This window comes from Labrus bergylta, chromosome 2 (assembly GCF_963930695.1).
Source record: "Labrus bergylta chromosome 2, fLabBer1.1, whole genome shotgun sequence".
Taxonomy (NCBI): Eukaryota; Metazoa; Chordata; class Actinopteri; order Labriformes; family Labridae; genus Labrus; species Labrus bergylta.
The window spans coordinates 34,401,641-34,424,473 of record NC_089196.1 but is presented as its reverse complement, the minus strand read 5'-3'; the positions used below and the strand labels follow the sequence as shown (position 1 = coordinate 34,424,473).

The 22,833-nt window shown below is 40.5% G+C and overlaps 2 protein-coding genes across 2 annotated transcripts in view; one reads left to right on the top strand and one right to left on the bottom strand.

Annotated features, from left to right (window-relative positions):
* LOC109975750 (NLR family CARD domain-containing protein 3-like) overlaps nt 1-22,833 on the top strand; it is a 393,020-nt gene that overhangs the window by 273,311 nt on the left and 96,876 nt on the right. The window lies entirely within an intron of this gene.
* Nucleotides 17,579-22,437, bottom strand: LOC136181128 (NLR family CARD domain-containing protein 3-like). Its single transcript, XM_065961550.1, has 5 exons — nt 22,183-22,437; nt 20,269-22,057; nt 19,989-20,162; nt 19,720-19,893; nt 17,579-19,155 (listed from the first exon to the last, which is right to left on the bottom strand). Exons 1-5 carry the CDS (start codon nt 22,217-22,219, stop codon nt 18,945-18,947), a joined length of 2,385 nt encoding a protein of 794 aa, XP_065817622.1. The 5' UTR covers nt 22,220-22,437; the 3' UTR covers nt 17,579-18,944.

The window sequence follows — 22,833 nt, the reverse complement described above, 5'->3', positions numbered from 1 at the left end:
ATGTGATCAAAACAATACAGGTGCTTGTGTCTACATATAAGGTAAATCAGATGAAAGGCAAAAAGGGGAAATAGACGTATGGAGAAAAGACAAACTGAACTTGGCATTCTGCAGTTGTTTGAAAATGAGGGACAGAAATTGTTAGAAGCTGCAAGAGAAAAAAGGAACAGAAGTATGCAAGAAATAAAGAAAAATGATAAGGAAGCAGGAAAGTTAATGGAGAAGGTTAACACACCCTTCTCACATACTGCCTTAGTAAAGAAGTGCCCGCCTTATGAGAAGGAAGTGAAGTTTACTGATGTTTATCCTCAGCTCCCAGTGATTAGACAGGAGGGCAACTATCACGTCACAGATGAGAGTGATAGTGATGGAGACCCAGAGAGAGAAGGTCCTACATATCTTCACCAGCTAGCAGCCGATGCAGGGGTGGAAGATGATGGATGCAGGATTTTAAGAGAGATTGAGAGGTCTATAAATAGATGCCTTGTGAACATAAGTGAATCTACCAGTCCAGAAGAAACAGGACCAGGAGACTCTTAGAAAACTTAACCAACTACAGCTGGTTGATAATAAGAAGGAGATGAAACAAGCTGTGGTTATGCAAAGTCAGCATCAACCAAATCAATTACCACCACAGCCGCAGCATGACCAGATCCAGTTTCAGCTATCTCAGCTGTTATCCATGATCCCCAATGCACCTTTTCCACAGTCAGTTTTTGACCAACCACAGATAGGAAGTTTAGAAAGAGGCAGAGGAGGAAATTTCCAACAGTCTTCAGGAGTGTGTCATAATTGTGGACAGCTAGGCCACTTTGCTTGTGGATGTTACAGAACAGAGGAGATTTCAGAGGAGTATAGAGAGATGTTGAGGTTGGAGACGACTTTTCAGTTGTTTACAGGAAAGGTCAAGGAGTTAGATTTATGTTGAAGGAATTGTAAGGTAGAATAGTGAAGGTTCAGGAAGTAGAGAGATAAGTGAATGCTCAGTGAAGGAAATTGTTAGACCTGCTAGGTCTGATGATTTAGAAAGCACATGGGTTAGCCCATGGTGCAAGGGGGGAGTTAGGAGAAAGATTAAGAGAAAGTATGGTTTTTGGGTACTGTATTTGCATGAGCAGATTGATTATGTCATAAGCAGGTGTACTATTTGTCTAAAAAACAATGTTAGGACGCCAATAAGTCCTATATGCTAGTTGTTGTGGATAGATTTTCAAGATGGGTTGAGGCCTGTCCAACCAAGCGGAAAGATGCTCAGTCTGCTGCCAAGTTTTCAAGTTTTTGTGTTGTGAGGTTATAAGCAGGTGGGGACTCCCAGACTGCATATCCTCAGATAATGGGAAAGAGTTTGTGAATAAAACAGTAGGACTAATTCTGCAAAAATTGGGAATTAAACAACGTCTAGGAGCTGTTAATCATCCGCAAAGCCAAGGTACTTGTGAAAAAATGAATGGTGTGTTAAAAAACCGCATTGTTAAAATCTGCCAACACACAGGTTTGAATTGAGTGGAAGCGCTTCCACTGGCGTTAATGGTGTGTCGTTCAAGTGGGCTCCGTGATTTGCGCATGACACCCCATGAGTTGGCAATGGGCAGACGGATGCCGACACCTTGTTTGCGTACAAGTGGCAAGGGTCCAAGTTTAGCCCTTTTAGAAGATGAAATGCGAGTGTATGTTAATTACATGGCTGCTTTACATAAGAGAATATACACATATGTCTCTGATAGACAAAAACGAGAGGAGGTGCAAGAGAGACTTGATGAACAAAAGACGAATGCAGTGCAACCTGGAGACAAGGTATTCGTGAAGGTATTTAGGAGGAAGTGGTTTAATGAACGCTGCGAAGGACCATTTGAAGTAGTCTGCAGTACGGGAACTGCGGTCCAGGTTAAAGGGTCTCCTACCTGGTATCATTTATCACATTGTGTTAAAGCGCCAACAGAAGAGGTTCCACGATCACAGAACCGAGATGTTGAAAGCGAAAGAGAGCCAACAGAAGCTGCAGAAGCAGCAGAGGTTCATGCAGACCCCCAAGGTCACGATCCGGAAGAAGGGATTGACCATGTTGGGGCTATACATGATGATTTTGATTACACTTTTGATGATGTCAGGGATGACTTGTCAGTCCATGAGCAAGAAAGACGATTTGGTGACATTGATTTACAACATGTCCCAAAAACAACAGAGTCTATTTTTCAGGAGCATGAGTCAAAGACTCCAGAGGGCTGTGATGCCTCTACAGGAAAATTCACAGACCCAGTTGGACCAAGGAGTCCAAGGCCAACCCGAAGAAGGTCAAAGATTAAGGGAGACTGTAGTCTTTATTTACGTAGATCTCAGATTGAAGATCAAGGTGACTATAAGTGTACATATTATGACCCAAAATTAGTAAATATGGGAGAGCATAGTGCCCAATTGGGGTTAGGTTACAGAAATAGTATTGTGACTTTAGTGGTACTAAATGAAACTAGAATTGTAAAACCCCTGGTTGTTGAAGTAGGAAAACTGTCAACTACCATATCAACTCTCCCGCTGATTGAGAAAATAAAGCAGACATCCACCTTTTCAAAACTGAAGGTTACTGACGTCACAGAGATATTGCGTCTAAATACAGCTGAGCCTCAGATGATTTCTACAACTCAAATTCCTGTAAACATTGTGATTAAAGCTACGTTAGGGAATTCAGCACGCCTTCCATGTAAATGTGGAAAATGGAATAATGATGGTAATAATTCCCCTAATTGGGAAAAATGCTCGTGGTGAAGAAATAGTGCTAACAGGACCTGAAATTAATAGTGTGCCTCATGATCAAAGAAAGTATATTTTGTATAATCACATAAGGTTGTTTAGGGTTGTAGACGACTGTACACTTGTCCTAATCAATGTAACAGGGGAAGATCAGGGAGAATATACATGCACTTATTTGGATCCAGAGTTTAAATTTGTACCACATCACAATTATTGGGTAAAAGGGTATAGAATTCGTAAGATAATGCTTGTGGTAGAAGGCCTAGATCCTATTGAAGTAGTTACGGTGGCTAAAGAGGTTCAAAAGCAACTAGTCACTCCAAGGGTGACTGATGAACAGATGATGTCTACTACTGTAGCTCAGAGAATAACTAGTAGTATTAACGTATCAACTTTGGTTACTACTCTAGCTCCGAGTAATTTTACAAGTGAGGTTGTAAAGATGGGATCTACTATCAACGAAACAATGATGAGTTCTTCGGTGTCTACAGAGTCTGTAGGTATGATGTTGACATCTGTTGCTACATCTACATTAGTTAAGGCAGCTGAAACAATTCAGATGACTATGTCGAATCTGATTGGTGATTTTGTAAATGCTGACGGGACATCAGAAGTCATGACTAAACATCTTCATGCATTAGAGAAGCGTGAAACCCAATGGAAAGCTTATGGGTTTGATTCCTCGGTGTTGCAAATTGCAGACCCGTGGGCAAGTAGAAATATGTGGTACCAACAGTTGACTCACTCTGTTAGATTGGCTAGTAATTTGAGTGGTCCATGTGTCGTGAGAGTTCCAGCACCAGGCACATGGCCTTCAATTCTAGAGACGGTACCAGAACCTTTAACTTCTAAATGTCAAAATTATGCGCCATCGTGGTTGGTATTTAAGCAACAAGCACCATATGATTATTGGATGGCCGTGTCGGTGCATCTATTTACACCTCAAGGGAATTGTGCTTGGTTGAAGAACTTATCATATATAAATCTCCTTTATCAGTATGAAGATATTACAGGGTAATTTTACCATAGGAACATTTAAAGATATCTGGTGGATTTGTGGCAATAAGGCATACTTATTTTTACCTTATGGTTGGATTGGATGTTGTTATATGGCACAGTTGAAACTTCCGTATGATGTTTTTGTTATTCAGAAGGGAAAAGGGTCTGTAGAAAGAAAAGAGATTTGGCATAATTTCACAACTTGGAGTCTTATCATTGGAGGATAAGTTTGGGAGAGAAATGGGGAATAGGATTGTTTCCATGTTATGGTGTTACATACTTAGCTGATCATATTGATAATATTACATATACCCTGCAAAGTTTTGCAAACGAGACCATAAAAGGTTTTGAATATTTGTCGAATACTCAGAGGAGTCATCGATTGACGTTGCTGAAACATGACATGGCTTTTGATTACATTTTGGCCAAACAAGGTGGCCTCTGTGTAGCTTTGAATCTAACTGGAGAAGCCTGTTATACTTTGATTCCTGATGCCACTGACAATATGACTAGTGTCATAGATGCTTTGAAACTAATTAGGGATTCATTTGGTCCATCAGAAAGAGCAGGATGGTCTGTGAATGTTTGGATGCAATAACAATTAGGACCAATAGGATCTATAGTGTTTCAGATTCTTGTGGCTACTGAGTGGTAATGACCTAAGTGAAGGTGAGGAGGTCATAGAGATTGGAGAGAAATATCCATTTTTGAATATCTGAATTCAACATTGACTCACTATTATTTTGAACTGGAAGTGAATTGATAAAAGGGGGGAATTGAATATTTTAATCATGTATATTAATCATGTATATGTTAATCATGTAGTGGAATAATGTGAAAGTATGATACAAAAATGAATATCTTTGATGTTTTGTATGTACAAAGATACTGGCTGTTGATTTTTCTTCCTAGGATGATATTTGGGAGACCAATGTGAGGGTGGCTGATTGTCCAGAGATCCTTCCAGATTAATGGAGTTGAAACAACCAAACTTAAGAAAATGGAGGATGGAAATGGACAACGGAAACCTGAATGAAGACATCATGATGAGGGGTTTCGATTGAAAAATCATTGAGGGTTTATTACAATGTAACTTGTAATATTGATACATATTTTTGTATGTTTTACTTTATAGTAGATATTTTTAGCAAGACATATTTTTCTGGAACTGTATAGGATGCATATATTGGGACCTCAGGTGTTTTCTTTCTTTATCGATCCTTAGGGAAAGTGGTGTTAGGTAGGGAGAGGTCCATTGGAAGGTGCGATGGGTCGACCAGCCTGACTTTGGACAATTTTTAGATTTTATTTCTGAGGTTTTAAATGTGTGTATTTATATATCATCCTGAAAAGTTTTCATAACCCTTTTCTTTTTAATTGGTTTGGAGTACTATAGGTGGTTGCCTGGGGTAGAGGAACCGTGAGAGAGTTTTCCTGTCTAGATTGTTTGATGGATAATAAAGAAAGATAGCTGCTTGATGGGTTTTTCGCTCTCACACTCCACAAATAAAATTTTACTATATTACTAAGGTTAAGCATGGACAGAAGTGATTCGTATGAGGCTAATTAACATCATAATTGTATAATTTCTTGTTTGCGAGACTATAGTCTCGCTAGGGGGGACTATGAAGTGTCTGATGTAACCAGGACAGAGGTAATATAAGTTTACAATGGGCGCATCAGGAGGAGTATCTGAAGGAGATTTAGGAGCCCTCTCAGTGGAATGTGTACAATGGGGTCCCTGTATCCAGAGAGTTGCCCAGGGACTTCTGGACAAGAGATTGTATCTGTGACCTGTGTTGTCCTTTGAGTTTATGACATACATATGACTAAGACAGAAACCCCTGCAGTTGTATGAAGAGGGGTGTCCTGAAAACAAACAGATGTCCCTATGTTGTTCTCCTGTGAGGTGTGTCCATAAATACCAGAGTTTCTGTGTGTAAGGGGAGAGATCACTTTTGGCTGTGTCTCTCCCAGGTCGAACCATGGCGAGCCTGGCGATGCTGTAACTTGTTTGTCAATAAAATGATCATTATGTAAGCAAGTCAGTGTCAACGGAGAATTTCTTCATCATCAAACATGTCAACAACAAGGAAATCCACATCAACTGCTTTTTATACATTTTCAGCTAAGAGGAAAATGATTCTTCGATTGGTCTTGGCGCTATCCAATTCCCACGGTAACCTGACTCGTCATCAATCTTAAAACTTTTCTTATTTCAATAAAAGTAACTGCTTTCATTTATCAATATTTCACCTCCAAGCAGACCCTTATTCTAAAAGACTGAACACATTGGTTTGGGTTAGGCCACGATAGTAAAAGAGTTCAAAGAGGAGACTTTAATGCAGCGAGGTTACAACTGTTTATTGTGTGTGGTTCTGAAAAGCAAGGAAAATATCTATGAACAAAATTCTTCACATATACATTCCTATTATAATTGTAAAGTAATCTGGGGAAGCAGTTTTCCACTTATACAATGTTAACCATGCATCTTTTAGCATCCTTACCTTCCTTTTTCTCATTTTAACACCAAACAACACAAATCAGAATTTAAGTTAATATAACCATTAAATGAATCTGAATTTTAGTATCTATTCAGTTCTTTATCTTTTGTTTACAATTTAAACAAACCAGTTAAATGTGTTCAATATTAATTATTATTTACCCTTCTAATTTAATTGTTTCCTGTGAACACTACACTATAAAACCAGAAGGCAGAGTGCATCACTATGAAATAAACAGCCTACATTAAATACATGTCACCATTCAAACATTCTGAACAGATAATTACCAAAGAACACAGCACACTTACCAAAGGTATCTCTGCTGTCTTCCTTTCATTGAATTCAGCCTGAAAGTGTCTCAGCCTCTCACCTCACTCCTGCTCTCACACACACCGCTGACACTCCTGTCTGTCAGTTAGAGCCACTCAGCAGGTTTACACACCTGGCTCACAAAGGTTACCTGATTTCCTGACCTGCTCAGTGCTGCTCTCCAGTGTTCAATACAAACTTTAAATAAAGGCTGACAACAGAGATAACCTGAGAAGTAATAATAAAGCTGATTAACCTTTAAACACAAAGTAAATAAAAGCATATAAATATTTAAATTTTCAGTTTGTCCTTAGATTTTAACAAAACAAAGACTGATTTAAAAAAAATCCCCCAGACACCAAACATTTGTTATATGGAAAATAACTTGTTTTTTGTGTGTTTTTTTCATTAAAAATATTATCATCATGTAATCAAACTGGCATTTAAAGAGTCAAAAATCCTGATATTTTATTATTCAATATTTGATCGTTTTGATCAGGACTGAAGTTGATCAAAAGATTTATTATTACTATTTTTATAGCAGTTTTTGGAAGTGAACATTTTTGTCCTTAATGACTCAAGAGGGTAGTACATTTTAAATCTGATGCTACACAAAAACTAATAATGCATTAAAGTAAATATTTCGTATAATCTTTGACATATTCAAGACCGATTTTAAAAAAGTCCCCCAGACACCAAATATTTGTTATATGGAAAATAACTTCTTTTTTTTCATAAATAACAACAGTGATCAAGTAATCAAATTGGCATCTAAAGGGTTAAAATCTTCAAAATGATTGAATGTTTGGTAGTTTTGAGCAGGGCTGAAGTTGTTTAAGAGATTTATGCAGAAAAAAGCAAAAAAAAAAAGTAATCTGTTCTATTTTTATAGCAGATTTTTGGAAGTGGACATTTTTGTCCTCAATGACTGAAGAGGGTAGTAAATTAAACTGATGCCTGAGGGTTTAAAGTGTGTCTTATACAGCAGATTTGACGGTAATAACAACTTATTTCAGAGAGAGAGTACGAGGTGAGAGAGTGTGTTCTTCAGGTGTGAGCGAGAGGCACGTTATGATGCCGGGGACCGGAGCAGAATAAGCAGGAGAATGCATCAACTTGGAGAGGGAGGGGGGCACGGGGGTAAACTCCCCCACTCACTCCTTTCACGCCGTTATCAGCCGCAACATGACACAATGTTTGCCCCACACACACACACACACACACACACACACACACACACACACACACACACACACACACACACACACACACACACACACACACACACACACACACACAGTGGCTCAGGCTCAGGGCTCAGTGTGCATGTGTGTGTGTGTGTGGGGGGAGCGAGTGAGGAGAGAGAGTATGAGGTGAGAGCAGTGGCCGCGCACTGTAGCTGTTCCCACTCAACGTTCTTGAAGCCAAAATACGCCGCTTAGGGGCGCTTCCATCTTGCGATTTTGACGTCATTTGGAGCCAGAGTCTGCGCAGTAGGGTCCGGGGGGAGGAGCCCTGGTAACACGCCCCGCCCACTTAGCGTACTGCCCTGATGACTTACGCAGCCCAGCTACGCTGAAAGCGCTCTGCCGGTCTACGATGAAGAAATGTGTAAGTACAACAAACCGCCGTATTCAGAGTCTAATATTTAAACACAGTGTTTTAAAAAATCCAGTTATTTTGATAATTATTGAAAATACGTGGGCTGCTGGGTCCTCTGGTTTTAACAAAATCATTCTATATTTAAGCTATATTTAAGCTAGTTTAGCACCACAGACCGTAGACTACAGGTGGTAAGATATGTTGTATTCTGTTAGAAACTGATAGTCTGCAATGTGAGTCATGTCTGCTTTTCTAATATATTTAAATGAACAGTAAATCAATTGTTTTTGTGTCTTCATTTAGGCAAAGAAGAGATAAAAGCTGGTCTGACATCTTCCACAGAAGTGAAGTTTAAGTTAAAATCATCTGTTAAAAGTTTATATCCTGTGATTTTTATTTAAGTTTCATAAGAGGATTGTCTAAACAAGATTTTGTTAACAATACAGTCTTCTAAAAATAAAAATCACACTGAGTCATACACCAGATAAATATTAAATAGAAAGGTGATGTTTTCTTTTCCATTTTACAATCAACTGAACCTAAAAATGACTCATTTCAACCTTCATCTGCACACCTGTTACAGAGGTCAGGCTGGGGTCTCTTAGTTTGAAGGAACCTCCTCCTTTTATCACCTGTGCCAGATGCCCTGCTCATCCACTGTGGTAGAAATGACCTTACACCAGCAGCTCTCCCAGATGAAGAGTCCTCTCTGCCATCACCCAGAGGAGCTGATCGACGTCTGAAGAAGGTGGACAGAGTCTGGAGCTTTGTGACAGTGAACAGTGAGAAGGCTACCATAGTCATCCTCAGATAAAACACAGAGATCCAGGTCAATATTTAATTTATTTTTCTTTACATGATGTTGCCCTGTGTTTGAAAGGCCAGATGCTGGAGGGTTGTGTTGGATTTGCTTTTCCATCATATTTTAACAGTCAAACAATCATCCAGGATCTCTTTACTTTATTTGATTTTTGTTTGGATTTCTTTGTCAAATTATGTTTTATACTTTCTCCTATGTCCCAGCAGTTTGACCTGATGGTCTCCCTTACCTCCACATGGTTAATGAAGCCAGTTTATTGAAGATTTCTTTTCATAAAATGTTTAAATAAACTTTTTTTAAATCTGATATGACTGTTTCTGATTAACTGGAGTACAACAAAGTGTTGGTCACAGTAAAATCATTTAGCAGTTAAGTTTATAGCTCACATTTGAAAAGGCCTTGAACTGACATTAATTTCTTCTTGACCAACAACAGCAAAGCTAACAGACGAGCTCAGCTTGTCACAGCCGGACTCGTCTGAGATAAATGGCCTTCAAACTTATTTAATATTAAACATTTAAAGCCAATAAGCATAGCAAGATACGTATGAGATTCCATTTCCATTTATTCAATCACAGACTTGTCAAACAGTCTGGCATGTTGTGCTGCTGTTTTCAAGAGTTAATAACTGAAGAGAAGAAGACCATCGAGAGAGGACAGGAAACGCTCAGGGGACGAGTCCTCCATGTTGTCAGGGGACGAGTCCTCCATGTTGTCAGGGGACGAGTCCTCCACGTTGTCAGGGGACGAGTCCTCCACGTTGTCAGGGGACGAGTCCTCCATGTTGTCAGGGGTTGCTGATGGATCTGAATCTGAGAGCATCTTCTGTAATAAAGAAAAACAATCACAGAGTTAAATGTAAAGTATAATGAATTTTACTGTGATGTTTCTGCCTCAGACCTGAAATCAGATCTGTCCTCAGGTTCTGCTAAACTTCAGCTTCTAAAGTTTGTTTTTAAGACAGGAGAACTATTTAAGAGAAAAAACTAAATATATAATAAGACATGATGAATTCAATAATATGATCAGCTTTATGAATTTATGTTTAAAGACAAAAGTGTTCCTGCCACTTTCTATTGAAGATTATTGTAAACTGTCATCACATGGGCCAGCCTGATAAATTAAACTAATGTTAAATATTCTCATATAATCAGAAAGCCAATTTGTGTGCAGAACCTCACCGGAGCTGGAATCAGAGTCTGGACTGCTGTTTCCTTTGAGCATTGATTTCCTTGAAGACAGAAAGAAGAACAATTTAAACATGAACTTCTTGCAGAACCATAGAGGCTGTTAAAATCTTCTGCTAGTCTTCCTCACATCTTAAGAAGGATTATAAATTGTTACTAAAATTACTTTGATGCCGATAGCGGTTACAATAACACGGTCCAATCATATGAGAGATCATTTTACCTTTGAGTCCTCTGTGAAGGTGTTCTCTTCAGAATCAACACTGCAAAGACAAGATGATGGCGTCCACCTTCACAAGCTGCTGCTTCAGTCTGGCTGCATCATGGTCTCCTACAGGAACACCACAGAAATACAATCAAAGTACTTCACTTTATTTATCAGAGGATGTACTGTATGCAAAGTAGAATCTTTTTAGCTGTAATTCCATGAAAAGATTTGAGACTGCTTTGTTATTTGAGAGCACAGATTGTTTCTTTTCCCTTCTCTCTGTTTGCCTGTACATGACCTTTCAGTGCTGTAGAAGATGCTACAGTAAATCCTGGATCAGCTGTGTGGATGGTGTGACTGTGTGTTAAAGCTTTGTTAAAGTTGTCACGCACATACTCATATGTCTTTGGAGAGTAAAAGTACAGTGTGGTGGCAAACTGCTTATAAAATATAAAATAGTATTTTATTGGTGAGGTGCCCCAATCAAAGCGTCCTACAGAGTATCAGCAGCTTTAGAGGGAGGAGACGAGCGCATTATGGAGAGGAGCGCACCGCAGGGGGCGAGCTGGGGGAGAGACGCACAACCTGAGAAAAAGGAAATCCCAGTTTAAAATAAAATGTTGGTGAGAAGAGGGAAACAGGAAGACATAAATGTCAATGTTGAAATTGTTTTGAATGCAGAGGCTGTGAATGTTCAGTTTTCTTTGGCTATAAAAAGACAACAACAGCCTGTAGTTTAATCCTGGTGTTTCTCTTCGTTAACGATTATTGAAGCGAAATCAAAAATAAATGCATGACATTTAAAACATATTAACATGTGTGGGGGAAAACGTGATCTTTATGTCTTCTTTTATTGTCTCCTCCTAACTCACATAACAGCAGCATGTTGTGTGTAACACTGGTCTCCTGCATTAACACCTTCCTTTCAAAGGTGTTAAATACAGACACAGTCACAATCACCGCAATGTTTGTCAGGTTTTGTCAATTTTTAGTACAATTTCTCAATGAGCGTCATTAAATTTACAATATGATCAACTTGTGACTGTTGAATTGGTCTTGTGAGGAAGACAATGCAGAATATTTATCAGTTTAAGCAGCATGATGCTCGGTTAATATTACATTACACCATCGCAGGTTGTTGATGTTTGTGTTCACGTTTCGGTTAGTCTCTTAAATCAGTAACAGTTATATTAAATCACATCTTACCTTTAGTTTTATCTGGATCTTAAATCAGTAACAGTTATATTAAATCAGATCTTACCTTTAGTTTTATCTGGATCTTAAATCAGTAACAGTTATATTAAATCAGATCTTACCTTTAGTTTTATCTGGATCTTAAATCAGTAAGTTATATTAAATCAGATCTTACCTTTAGTTTTATCTGGATCTTAAATCAGTAACAGTTATATTAAATCAGATCTTACCTTTAGTTTTATCTGGATACATAGAGAAATATTCTCCCCTCGTATATAGTCCTATGAATTTCAGCCTGCACGGTGAAAGTAAAACCTGTTCCTCTCGGTATAGTCCACTTATCACTCAGACTGTAAACATGTACACATTAGTAATGATGCAGGCCAGATTACAATTATGTGACTTTGTTTTTGCCCTACATACTTTTTTGAGACTTTACCAGATGTTTTTATTTTTGCTGTAAAATAACTGTACAGTCAATGAACCGCATCTATGAGCGGATTTTATATTACGATTCTTGGTTTTAAATACAATTTCAATCACAATAACGACATAACAATATCAAGAAACATAGCATGTCAGTTATTAGGTTTGCTCATTTAATAAAATAAAATAAAAAGATAAATCATGCCGGATAAGTAACCTAGCTTTACAACATTTCAGCTAACCTTAGACTGCTTATGTGATAGCCAGCTAGATAACGACTTTAACCAATGACACATAAATCACTTTTTTACTTACCGAAAAATCTGCAAAGATCCCTTATCTCCCTCAGGTCGGTTAGAACAGTTTACTGCAGAACAACTCATTTTGCCAGCTCAAAAAAGACGAAAAAACTGAACGGAAAAATTCAACGGTGTCTCGGCTTTCCTTCACTACGTAACTTTTGTTATTCACAAAGAGAGCTACGCAAGATCGGCGGCTGTCAATCATCGTCAAATATGACGTAAAATCCCGTTTTTCAACCTCAAATAACTTATTTAAAACAAACTTCACAGAAAGATGAGCACTTGAACACAATGTAGGGTGATAATAACTAATGATCACAGCAGAGTTTATGTTTGGAAAAAAATTATGTGACGAGTATTTTAACTTTACAGTTTGACCCACATCCCATCTGTTATCACTGAGGAGGCGGGGCTTATGACCTATACCGCAGCCAGTCAGTAGGGGGAGCTCTAAAAATAAAAGCTTCACTAGACCGGGGACCTTGTCCCGTCCATTATTTTTACAGTCTATGGGTGAGAGAGTGTGTTCTTCAGGTGTGAGGAGAGGCACGTTATGATGCCGGGGACCGGAGCAGAATAAGCAGGAGAATGTATCAACTTGGAGAGGGAGGGGGGCACGGGGGTAAACTCCCTCACTCACTCCTTTCGCACCGTTATCAGCCGCAACATGATACAATGTTTGCCCCACACACACAAATACACACACACACACTTGAGTCCCCACAGTTCGCCGAGTCGGGTGACGAGGCTTTTATAGGTTTGGTGACGTGGGGCTGTACTCCTACGTCATACTGTACTCCAAAAAAACTGTTAGAGTTTTTCAAACAGAAGGGCAGACACTATGCACATTTCTAACACAATATTTCAAATTTCAATACTTTGTACTCAAATGTCGAGATTGGGACTTGGATTGATCCATAACACTACTTAATACTCAAATACAGAGGTTTAGAGTTGAAGAAAGTGGTTTTAGGGTTTAGTTACTCTTTAACCAGAGCTGTCTCAGTGCTGCGGTTTGGTCCAAAACCTGACTGGAAGACATCCAAACAGTTGTTCAATGTCAAGAAGTTATTTAACTTCTGAAACACAGCTTTGTCTATCATTTGACCTAACAGAGGAAGATTTGATATAGGCCTGTAATTATTCATTATTGTCTAGATTGTTCTTTTCTAGTAGTGGCTTGATGACTGCTGTTTTCAGGGCCTGTGGGAAGACACCTGAGAGACAAGTTTACCATTTGTAACAGATCTGGAGCCATGACTCCTCCTCCTGCTGCCAATATCAAGACAGCAGGAGGAGGACTTTAATTGTTTAATTGTCACTTGTTTTTTATTGGTGAGATCAGAACAATACAGACATTAAAGAAGGGGGTCCATTGTTTTTCTGTAATGTAGAACATTTAACCCCCATTACCACCCCCACCCCCCATTATCACACCCCCCAACCATGAAACAGACCAGCTGGACAGAGAGAACAGAGTCAGCTGATCTTCAGTCAGCAGTGTTTCTCAGACCGACAGACGACACAGAGACACTGAAGAACCAAGAGACCAGAACCCAAACCCAGGATAGAGAGGTTCAGTGAATGTGGTGTTGAAGGTGTGGAGGTGGATCAGTGTGTCAGAGGAGACTCTGTAGAAGGACAGAGAGCCAGCAGGCCAGTCCATATACACTGCTACTCTGTTAGAGACAGAGGAGGAGGAGGAAGAGGAGGAGGAGGAGGAGGAGGAGATCTCTGTTCTTATGTTCTTGTAATAGACAGAGTAACCATCATCAGAGCAGATCAGACTCCAGGACTGATCATTATCTCCAAACAAACATTCATTCATGCCTCCTCTCCTTCTGATTCCTCTGTAACTCACTGATACATAAACATCTCCTCTCCACTCGACCTCCCAGTAACAGCGACCAGTCAGACCAGTCCTACACAGCAGCTGAGAACACCAGTTATCAAATCTGTCTGGATGATCAGGATATGACTGAAGCTCCTCCACACATGTCACCTTCCTGTTGTTGTCAGACAGTTTCAGTTTTCTGTTCACTGTGTTTGTGTCCAGTTCCAGCTCACAGGCGTCTGATGGAGAGAACGAGACACAACACAGCTGCAGGTTATCATCTGTTCATTCATCAACAACTTTACTGACACTTACTGATAGGGTTGTAAAGGTACACGTACTCGGACCGGACCGTTTCAGTACAGGACTGATCCGAGTACGCGCTGAACAAAAGTGATTTAATCTGTGTTCCCACACGGAGCGCAAAGCAGAAGCACACCTCAGGGTGGAGGAAGGCTGCGGCTGCTGGTATGGGACACAGCTTTTAGTTAATAACTTGTAAAAAAGTTCAAACATAAACTGTGCAAACTGTGCAGATTAGTAGTTCCTCGAGTCCTGTTGGTCTGGACAGTTGCATATAACCGGGATGGAGTTCTTTTTACAGACTTACTCTTAAGTTTTGTTTTCATTTTCAGCGATGATCCCGCTCAAACTAAGAGCAAAAGGGGAGGGGGAGACGCGTCTGTGTGGGAGAATAACCTGCAGCATGATAGAATGAACACCTCCCTCCCCATTCCCACAATAATGGACAAAGAGACGTTGACAAGACGAGAGTAGTGTGCCGTTGTTGTTCAGAGGACATCGGGTACGTCACAGGCAACACGTCCAACTTATTAAAGCACTTGAAAAGGCACCACGTGAACGTAAACATCACTGCAACTAGGAAAAAACAGACAGCCTTTTGCTAATAATTCTAAACGGGCCAAAGCCATAAAAAATGCCATTGAAGTTCTTATATCAACAGATGGAAATATTAATAGTTCTGAAACTACACTGTCCCAGATGTGATTAGGTTTATTATGTGCTCAAAGGGCATTCAAAAAAGTGTTGCCTTCATAAACTAAAAGGTGGAAGTGTAATTTAAAAGAAATATTTTTATATATAGGCTATATTAAATACTTCATTTCATACTAAAATACTTTATTTCATTCGTTTTTTTAATTTATTGGAGACTCTTTTGGTTGAAGGATGCAACATAAGTTTATTTAAAGTTTTTTTTTTACAATGTTTAATTTAAAATGTTATTAAAAAGTAACCTGAGCAGGTGTACAAGTCTGAACTGTCGATGCTGCACTTAGTCCAATGTGTAAAAGGGAAATTATAAATGTTCCTATAAAGAAAAAAAAAGCGTTGCATCAGGTCCCTTTACTGTAGTGAAAATGTACCAAACCAAAGCTTCAAAACTGAGAACTGTAGCGAACTGAAATGTTTGTGTACCGTTACACCCCTACTTACTGAGAGTCAATCAAACTTACAGTTCATATTCAGCACTGAATGATGTTTGACAGCACTGAAATGTAATAATCCACTTCTAATCAAGTTCAAATGGAGTTACCATGGCAGCCAGGAAGAATGGAGATCCAAATCAACAAACACATGCAGTGAATAAAGTCTGACTAATCAAAGTGCAGCACAAAGAATCTATGAACCATCTGCTGTCTCCAACTGTTCTGTCCTCAGAGGTCACATTCAGCACAAACAGGAGCCTCATTTCCACTTTCACTGTCACACACAATGTGATGGCAGCAGGAGTGTGCCACGTCCCTTTGTCCTGTCTAACTACTTTTAAACTGTGTTTCTGAAGTCATGGAGACCATTTCTTTTCCATCAATCTAGGCTCTACAACATACATGTTTTTGTTTTAATGTAAATTTAACTGGACTGGATGAACAGATCAAAATCTGAAGAAACAGATGAAGACTCAGTCCTTGTGAGTTTTTCTCTGCTTGTCTAAGGTGTAGGCCACGCCGTCCCGACCTCACCTGGCCACCTGGCGGCCTGCAGCTGACTTGTGTATTGTTGTTGGATGTTCCTGCTGGCCTGTACTATGGTGATCGTGGACTTTGCTGTGTGCCTTACTGTCTGCACAGCCAGAAGACGAGGAGGAGAGCTAGCTTATGTCTCTAAAGATATTCTGTTTCTATTTCATCACTGAATTCACGTCTGGATGTTTTTGAGGAGAGAACTTGATGTTGGAGACTCTGCATATTTACATGTTTATGAAAATGAACGTCAAATCAAAAATGATTTCTGCTGTTTTTAAAGTTGATGAGCTCCACGAGCTCGACTACGAGCAGCCGGCCAGCAGCCAACATCAAAATGTGAAATGTCACAAAAACTGCATGTTGTAAAATATACATTTCTGTTGGATGTGATGAATGGTGATTTTCTATTCACTGGATTATCACTTTTAATTCAGTTTACATTTTTTATTTCATATTTAAACTCTCATGAGTTTCCATCACCCTCACTTTTATCATCACTTTGTGTTACTTCCAGCCCTCATCCTGTTGTAGTTTGAAAGGTTTAATCATAACAGAAACACAATCTGGACAGCAGCAGGCACAAACCAATAGTTATCTAACCTCTGAATTTAGCCAAGTCATAAGATCATGTTCTGATACACAAGACACACACACACACACACACACACACACACACACACACACACACACACTCTTTCCTGTTAAGAGACCAGTTGTCTGTCCAGGAAACTTCTAGGAAATGGTCTTCATATAGCACACATGTTGTAATTGCTCAGTGTGTTGATTGCCCATAAAAGGATGATTGGGATGTTATAAAAGTTCCGGTTGAGCGAGGACGCTGGCGTGTATGTCGCCGCTTCACGATCCGTGACAAAAATGGTGTTTCTTTTGTGCTATCTATGCTTCTCCCTCCTACTTATCCTCTACTAACAGTCTGCAAACAGATCGACTTTGCTGCTGCTTTCAGTTTGTGTAAACTGACAGCTACTCACCATCTATGACGATCAGCTGTTAGCGCTAGCCGCCGATCAGCTGTTAGCTTCTCGCACAGCTATCAGGATATCCTCACCAGTCTGTGATCACTGGACCCTCGCCTGCCTTATTGGTGACCATGCTATCCCCACTGTAGTGTCTGACCGGCGCCATTCACAACAAATCACACGTGCACAGCAGAAACCTGATACCTGTTGTTGTGTGTGTTGACAGAACCACTCCTCTCTCCCCCTCTGCTTCAGAATACACCACCGCCTCATTTATGCTGCAGAATGCTCGCTCCCTTAACAACAAAGCAAACCTATTTCACTAAATATCAAACTTTACTGACAGATCCACGTCATCACAATCATTCAAACCGATGGTTTTATTTAGGCTATAATCGCACATGTAGTGAGCCGTTTCCAATAAGTAACTTTCATTATGACAATATATAAACATAAAATAAAAATAAAAAATAAAAGTCTGCACATCTTCATCAGCTGCATGTATTTATTCTGTAAATAATTCAAGTGTGGACATTAAGTCGGGGCATCTCTGACACGATCATTAAGCCATATATTTGATCATAATTAGTCACAGTGCAGACGGAGATGCCCACGAAAATATGTGGCCAACAATTCAAAGTTTTTGTTGGTTGATCAAACCTTTGATTAATAATATGATAGAGTGAGGGAGAATGCTGACTGACGTGTCCTCTCTGCCACTATATGAAGAAATCAGTGTGGGTCCTGTAAACATGTAAACATTGCAGATATACTCGTGCGTAATGATGAACGGTGGCACATAGGACAGCGTGAATGCAGCAGCGACGTGGTGTCATTCTCTGAATTTTCTTCAGTTCGTGATCCTCCTGCTGCAGCAAACTACCGATATGTCCATTTTATCCTTCACTTCATTCACAAGTTCCTTTGTTTCTGGGTCAGAAAGTTTCGTTTCTTTGTCTAAACTTCAGTTTTCGTGATCCAACGCTGGAAACCTTTGATCTGCCCCCTCGTTTGGATGCATTTTCATTCACGAGCTGCTTTGCATTGACCGTTTATGGTTGAATGTGGGCGTGTAGAGGGCGGAACATGGGACTAATCTACATGCGCACATTTCCAGGTGGATCGTGATTTATAAAGGGAACATTGCGTGCAGGTGTGCGTACGAACGGTTTTATAACTCTGAATCATTTTGTGCGCACGCCATTTCTGGGTTTTTGGCACACGTACATTTTTAGTATGAATTTTACGCACTCTTTTATAAATGAGACCCCTGGTCATTTTTAAAAACCTCCTCAAACACCATCTGTTCACCAAAGCATTCAGCCTCATCTAACACTCCCCTCAGCTGATCACCCACTCCCTTTCTCCTTCATTTGTTTGTCTAGTGTTTCTATCCTTTCTCTTCTCTGTTTGTGTTTTTCTATTCCTCTCTTGTTGTCTCCCATTACGCCCCCCCCCCCCCCCCACACACACACACACACACACACACACACACACACACACACACACACACACACACACACACACACACTTTGTAAAGCATCCTTGGGTTTCATGAAAGGCGCTATATAAATCTAAGTTATTGTTATTAACTTCTCTGAGAGAAATAAACAAATCCTCTGTTCACAAGCCATAGTCTCTGTCTGATTGTTCAAGAGCATTTACTCTTCTACACTCCAACATGTGCTGCTGTGTTCTGATGAAGAGAAATGAAAACACACTCACACTTCCTCAGACCAGGCTTCAGTCTGTGCAGTCCACTATGGTCCAACCTGGAGGAAGAAACCAGATCAGAATCTATTTCATACATCTTCATTTAAATCCAGCATCAGACAAGAAGCAGAGTTCATCATTCAGAAACAGTGAGACAGCTTCTGTGTGTCTGTCTGTACCTCAGTGTCTCCAGTCTGCAGTGTGGATCCTCCAGTCCAGCAGACAGCAGCTTCTCTCCTCGTTCTCCTGGATGATTGTAGCTCAGGTCCAGATGTCTCAGGGGGGAGGAGCTTAGAGCTGAGGCCAGAGACGCACAACCTTCTTCTGTGATCAGACAACCTGACAGACTACACACACACACACACACCAACACACACACACACACACACACACACACACACACACACACACACACACACACACACTCACACAATATGCTTAACATCCATTGGTCCATTCTTCTCTGTTTTACCAGTAACATCCCGTCATAACCATGCAGCTGAACAGAATAGACTTCATAATCTGATACTAATCAATATTTACTCTGGTGACAAATAGTGAAGGTAAGACAGAGCGTGAGATAAACACACAGACTGCTTTGACATCAGCAGTGATGTAGAAACAGTTCTGAACTGTTTCATCTGAAATAAAGATTCTTTAGTTCTTTATGTTCCAAACATTATCCATGGTTTGTTTGTTGGTGGGGAAAGAACTTCATATTTAACTTTCTTTATTCCAGTCCAGCTTCCTCAGACTAAAAGACTGAGAGCTATAGAACGAGCTCAGAGCTTTACAGCTTTAATGTGGAAACATACAGTAAAACTTTAAACCACCACCAAGGCCCATTTAATAAATGATTCATCAAGAAAACATGATCTTAGATGAATAATGTGGATCAGTAGCACACTAACCTGAGAGTGTCCAGTCTACAGAGTGGACTCTTTAATCCAGTAGACAGCAGCTTCACTCCTGAATCCTGCAGGTTGTTGTTGCTCAGGTCCAGCTCTCTCAGACTAGAGGACTGGGAGCTGAGGACTGAGGACAGAGCTTCACAGCTTCTCTCTGAGAGGTTACAGCCACTCAGCCTGAAGAGGATATGTTTGGTAAGTTAATAAAAATATCAAATAAACTAAGTACATTTAAGCTTATTCGGTAAACTTTCACATGAATAAGTCCTTACCTGAGCGTTTCCAGTGAACAGTGTAGAGTCTTTAAACCACTACACAGCAGCTTCACTCCTGAATCATGCAGGTTGTTGTTGCTCAGGTCCAGCTCTCTCAGACTAGAGGACTGGGAGCTGAGGACTGAGGACAGAGCTTCACAGCTTCTCTCTGAGAGGTTACAACCACTCAGCCTGAAGAGGATTCAGAAGAAGACAAATGAAAGCAATTACAAACTATAGTTGTTATTTCTGAATGAAGAGAACTACATTTGAACTGGATAGTTATGTGAGCACTTACAGAGCTTTGTTTGAAGCTTTGATCACAGGCAGCAGCCTCAGAAGAGCCTCCTCTGAAGCAGAGTATTTCTTCAGGTCAAACACGTCCAGATCTTTTTCTGATGACAGTAAGATGAAGACCAGAGCTGACCACTGAGCAGGAGACAGTTTATCTGTCGAGAGACGTCCTGATCTCAGGGACTGTTGGATCTCCTCCACTAGAGAACGATCACTCAGTTCATTCAGACAGTGGAACAGATTGATGCTTTTCTCTGCAGACAGATCCTCACTGATCTTCTCCTTGATGTACTTGACTGTTTCCTGATTGGTCTTTGAGCCACTTCCTGTGTCTGTCAGCAGACCTCGTATGAGATTCTGATTGGTCTCTAGAGAAAGACCGAGGAGGAAGCGGAGGAACAAGTCCAGGTGTCCATTAGGACTCTGTAAGGCCTGGTCCACAGCACTCTGATATAAATGTGTTGGGTCAGGTTTTTCTCTGAATACTTTAGACCTCCAGGATGTTGTTTGATCTTCTGACATGAGATTGACTCCAGAGTTGATGAAGGTCAGATGGACATGAAGAGCAGCCAGAAACTCCTGAACACTCAGATGGATGAAGCAGAACACCTTGTCCTGGTACAGTCCTCTCTCCTCTTTAAAGATCTGTGTGAACACTCCTGAGTACACTGAGGCTGCTCTGATATCGATGCCACACTCTGTCAGGTCTGAGTCATAGAAGATCAGGTTTCCTTTCTGCAGCTGCTCAAAAGCCAGTTTTCCCAGAGACTCAATCATCTTCCTGCTCTCTGGACTCTCAGCTCCTCCATCATACTTGATGTTCTTCAGTTTGGACTGAACCACCAGGAAGTGGATGTACATCTCAGTCAGGGTCTTGGGCAGCTCTCCTCCCTCTCTGGTCTTCAGCACATCCTCCAGAACTGTAGCAGTGATCCAGCAGAAGACTGGGATGTGGCACATGATGTGGAGGCTTCTGGATGTCTTGATGTGGGAGATGATTCTGTCAGCTTGCTCCTCATTTCTGAACCTCTTCCTGAAGTACTCCTCCTTCTGTGGGTCAGTGAACCCTCTGACCTCTGTCACCATGTCAACACACTCAGGAGGGATCTGATTGGCTGCTGCAGGTCTTGTAGTTATCCAGAGGTGAGCAGAGGGAAGCAGTTTCCCCCTGATGAGGTTAGTCAGCAGCACATCCACTGAGGTGGACTCTGTGACATCAGTCAGGGTCTCGTTGTTTTTAAAGTCCAGAGGAAGTCGACACTCATCCAGACCGTCAAAGATGAACACAACCTGGAACTCTTCAAACCTGCAGATTCCTGCTTCTTTGGTTTCAGGAAAGAAGTGATGAACAAGTTCCAACAGGCTGAACTTTTTCTCTTTCAGTACATTCAGCTCTCTGAAAGTGAATGGAAATGTGAAGTGTATGTTCTGGTTGTCTTTGTCTTCAGCCCAGTCCAGAGTGAACTTCTGTGTTAAGACTGTTTTCCCGATGCCAGCCACTCCCTTTGTCATCACTCTTCTGATTGGTTCATCTCTTCCAGGTGAGACTTTAAAGATGTCTTCTTGTCTGATGGTTGTTTCTGGTCTGTGTGGTTTCCTGGATGCTGTTTCAATCTGTCTGACCTCATGTTCATCATTGACCTCTCCAGTCCCTCCCTCTGTGATGTAGAGCTCTGTGTAGATCTGGTTCAGAAGGGTTGGGTTTCCTGCTTTAGCAATCCCCTCAAACACACACTGGAACTTCTCCTTCAGGTTAGATTTGAGGGTTTTTTGGCACATTGCACCAAACGTTCCTGAATAAAGAAAGAACTTAAATCAATTAACAGATCCTGATATAGATTACATGACTATCTGAGTTTGGAACTTTAAACCTCTTTGTCCTTTTTCTAAAATACTAAATCTGTTAAAATGTTCTTACTTTTCTGCAGACAGTCAGCCAGCTCCTCCTGCTTCATTCTCCTCAGGAAGTGCAGAGTGATCTTCAAAAATGCCTCATTACAGCTTCTCCCCTGCTCTTCATCCTCACTCTGACTCTCTAAGCATTCTGGGTATTCTGGACTCAGAACCCTGTGGACTCTCTTCAGCTCGTTCTTCACAAAGGTGATGATGTTCTCCTCCAGCAGCTGGAACAGAAGGAGACACTGGATATTTAATATAAACTGGTAGAACTCAACATGTGGTTCATCTGTCAGTCTGAAGGTCAGCTGGTCTAAACAGAACAATAACTTAGCATTAAATTATTGTAATGGTAGTATATTAATTAACAGTGTGTTGAACACACCATAAAGATGGAGTCCAGGTCTGTTGGATTCTGCTGGTCTGATTGATCTCTGTGAACGTTGGAGCTCTCCTGTTGAACTCTGTGACAGGACATATTACACAAGAAAACAACGGGATATATATAATGAAACTCTGAGCCAAGTTAAGAGTCTTTAAACAACAGAGACAGAACATTAACTTGATTTTTAATTCTGACCTTCCATCAGCAGGACGTCCATCTTTAAAGTCAATAAAGCGATCTATAGACCAGTCACTCTTCATGGACACACAGCTGGGTCCAGGAGAGTCT

Bases quoted from the DNA above. Each gene is read 5' to 3' on its own strand.
- LOC136181128 (XM_065961550.1), bottom strand. From the start codon at position 22,219: ATGAAGCAGGAGGAGCTGGCTGACTGTCTGCAGAAAA. The intron at 20,163-20,268 runs GTAAGTGCTCAC...AATCCTCTTCAG, and splicing joins AAAGCTTCAAACAAAGCTCT to GCTGAGTGGTTGTAACCTCT. The intron at 19,156-19,719 runs GTTAGTGTGCTA...GTGTGTGTGTAG, and splicing joins TGTAGACTGGACACTCTCAG to TCTGTCAGGTTGTCTGATCA.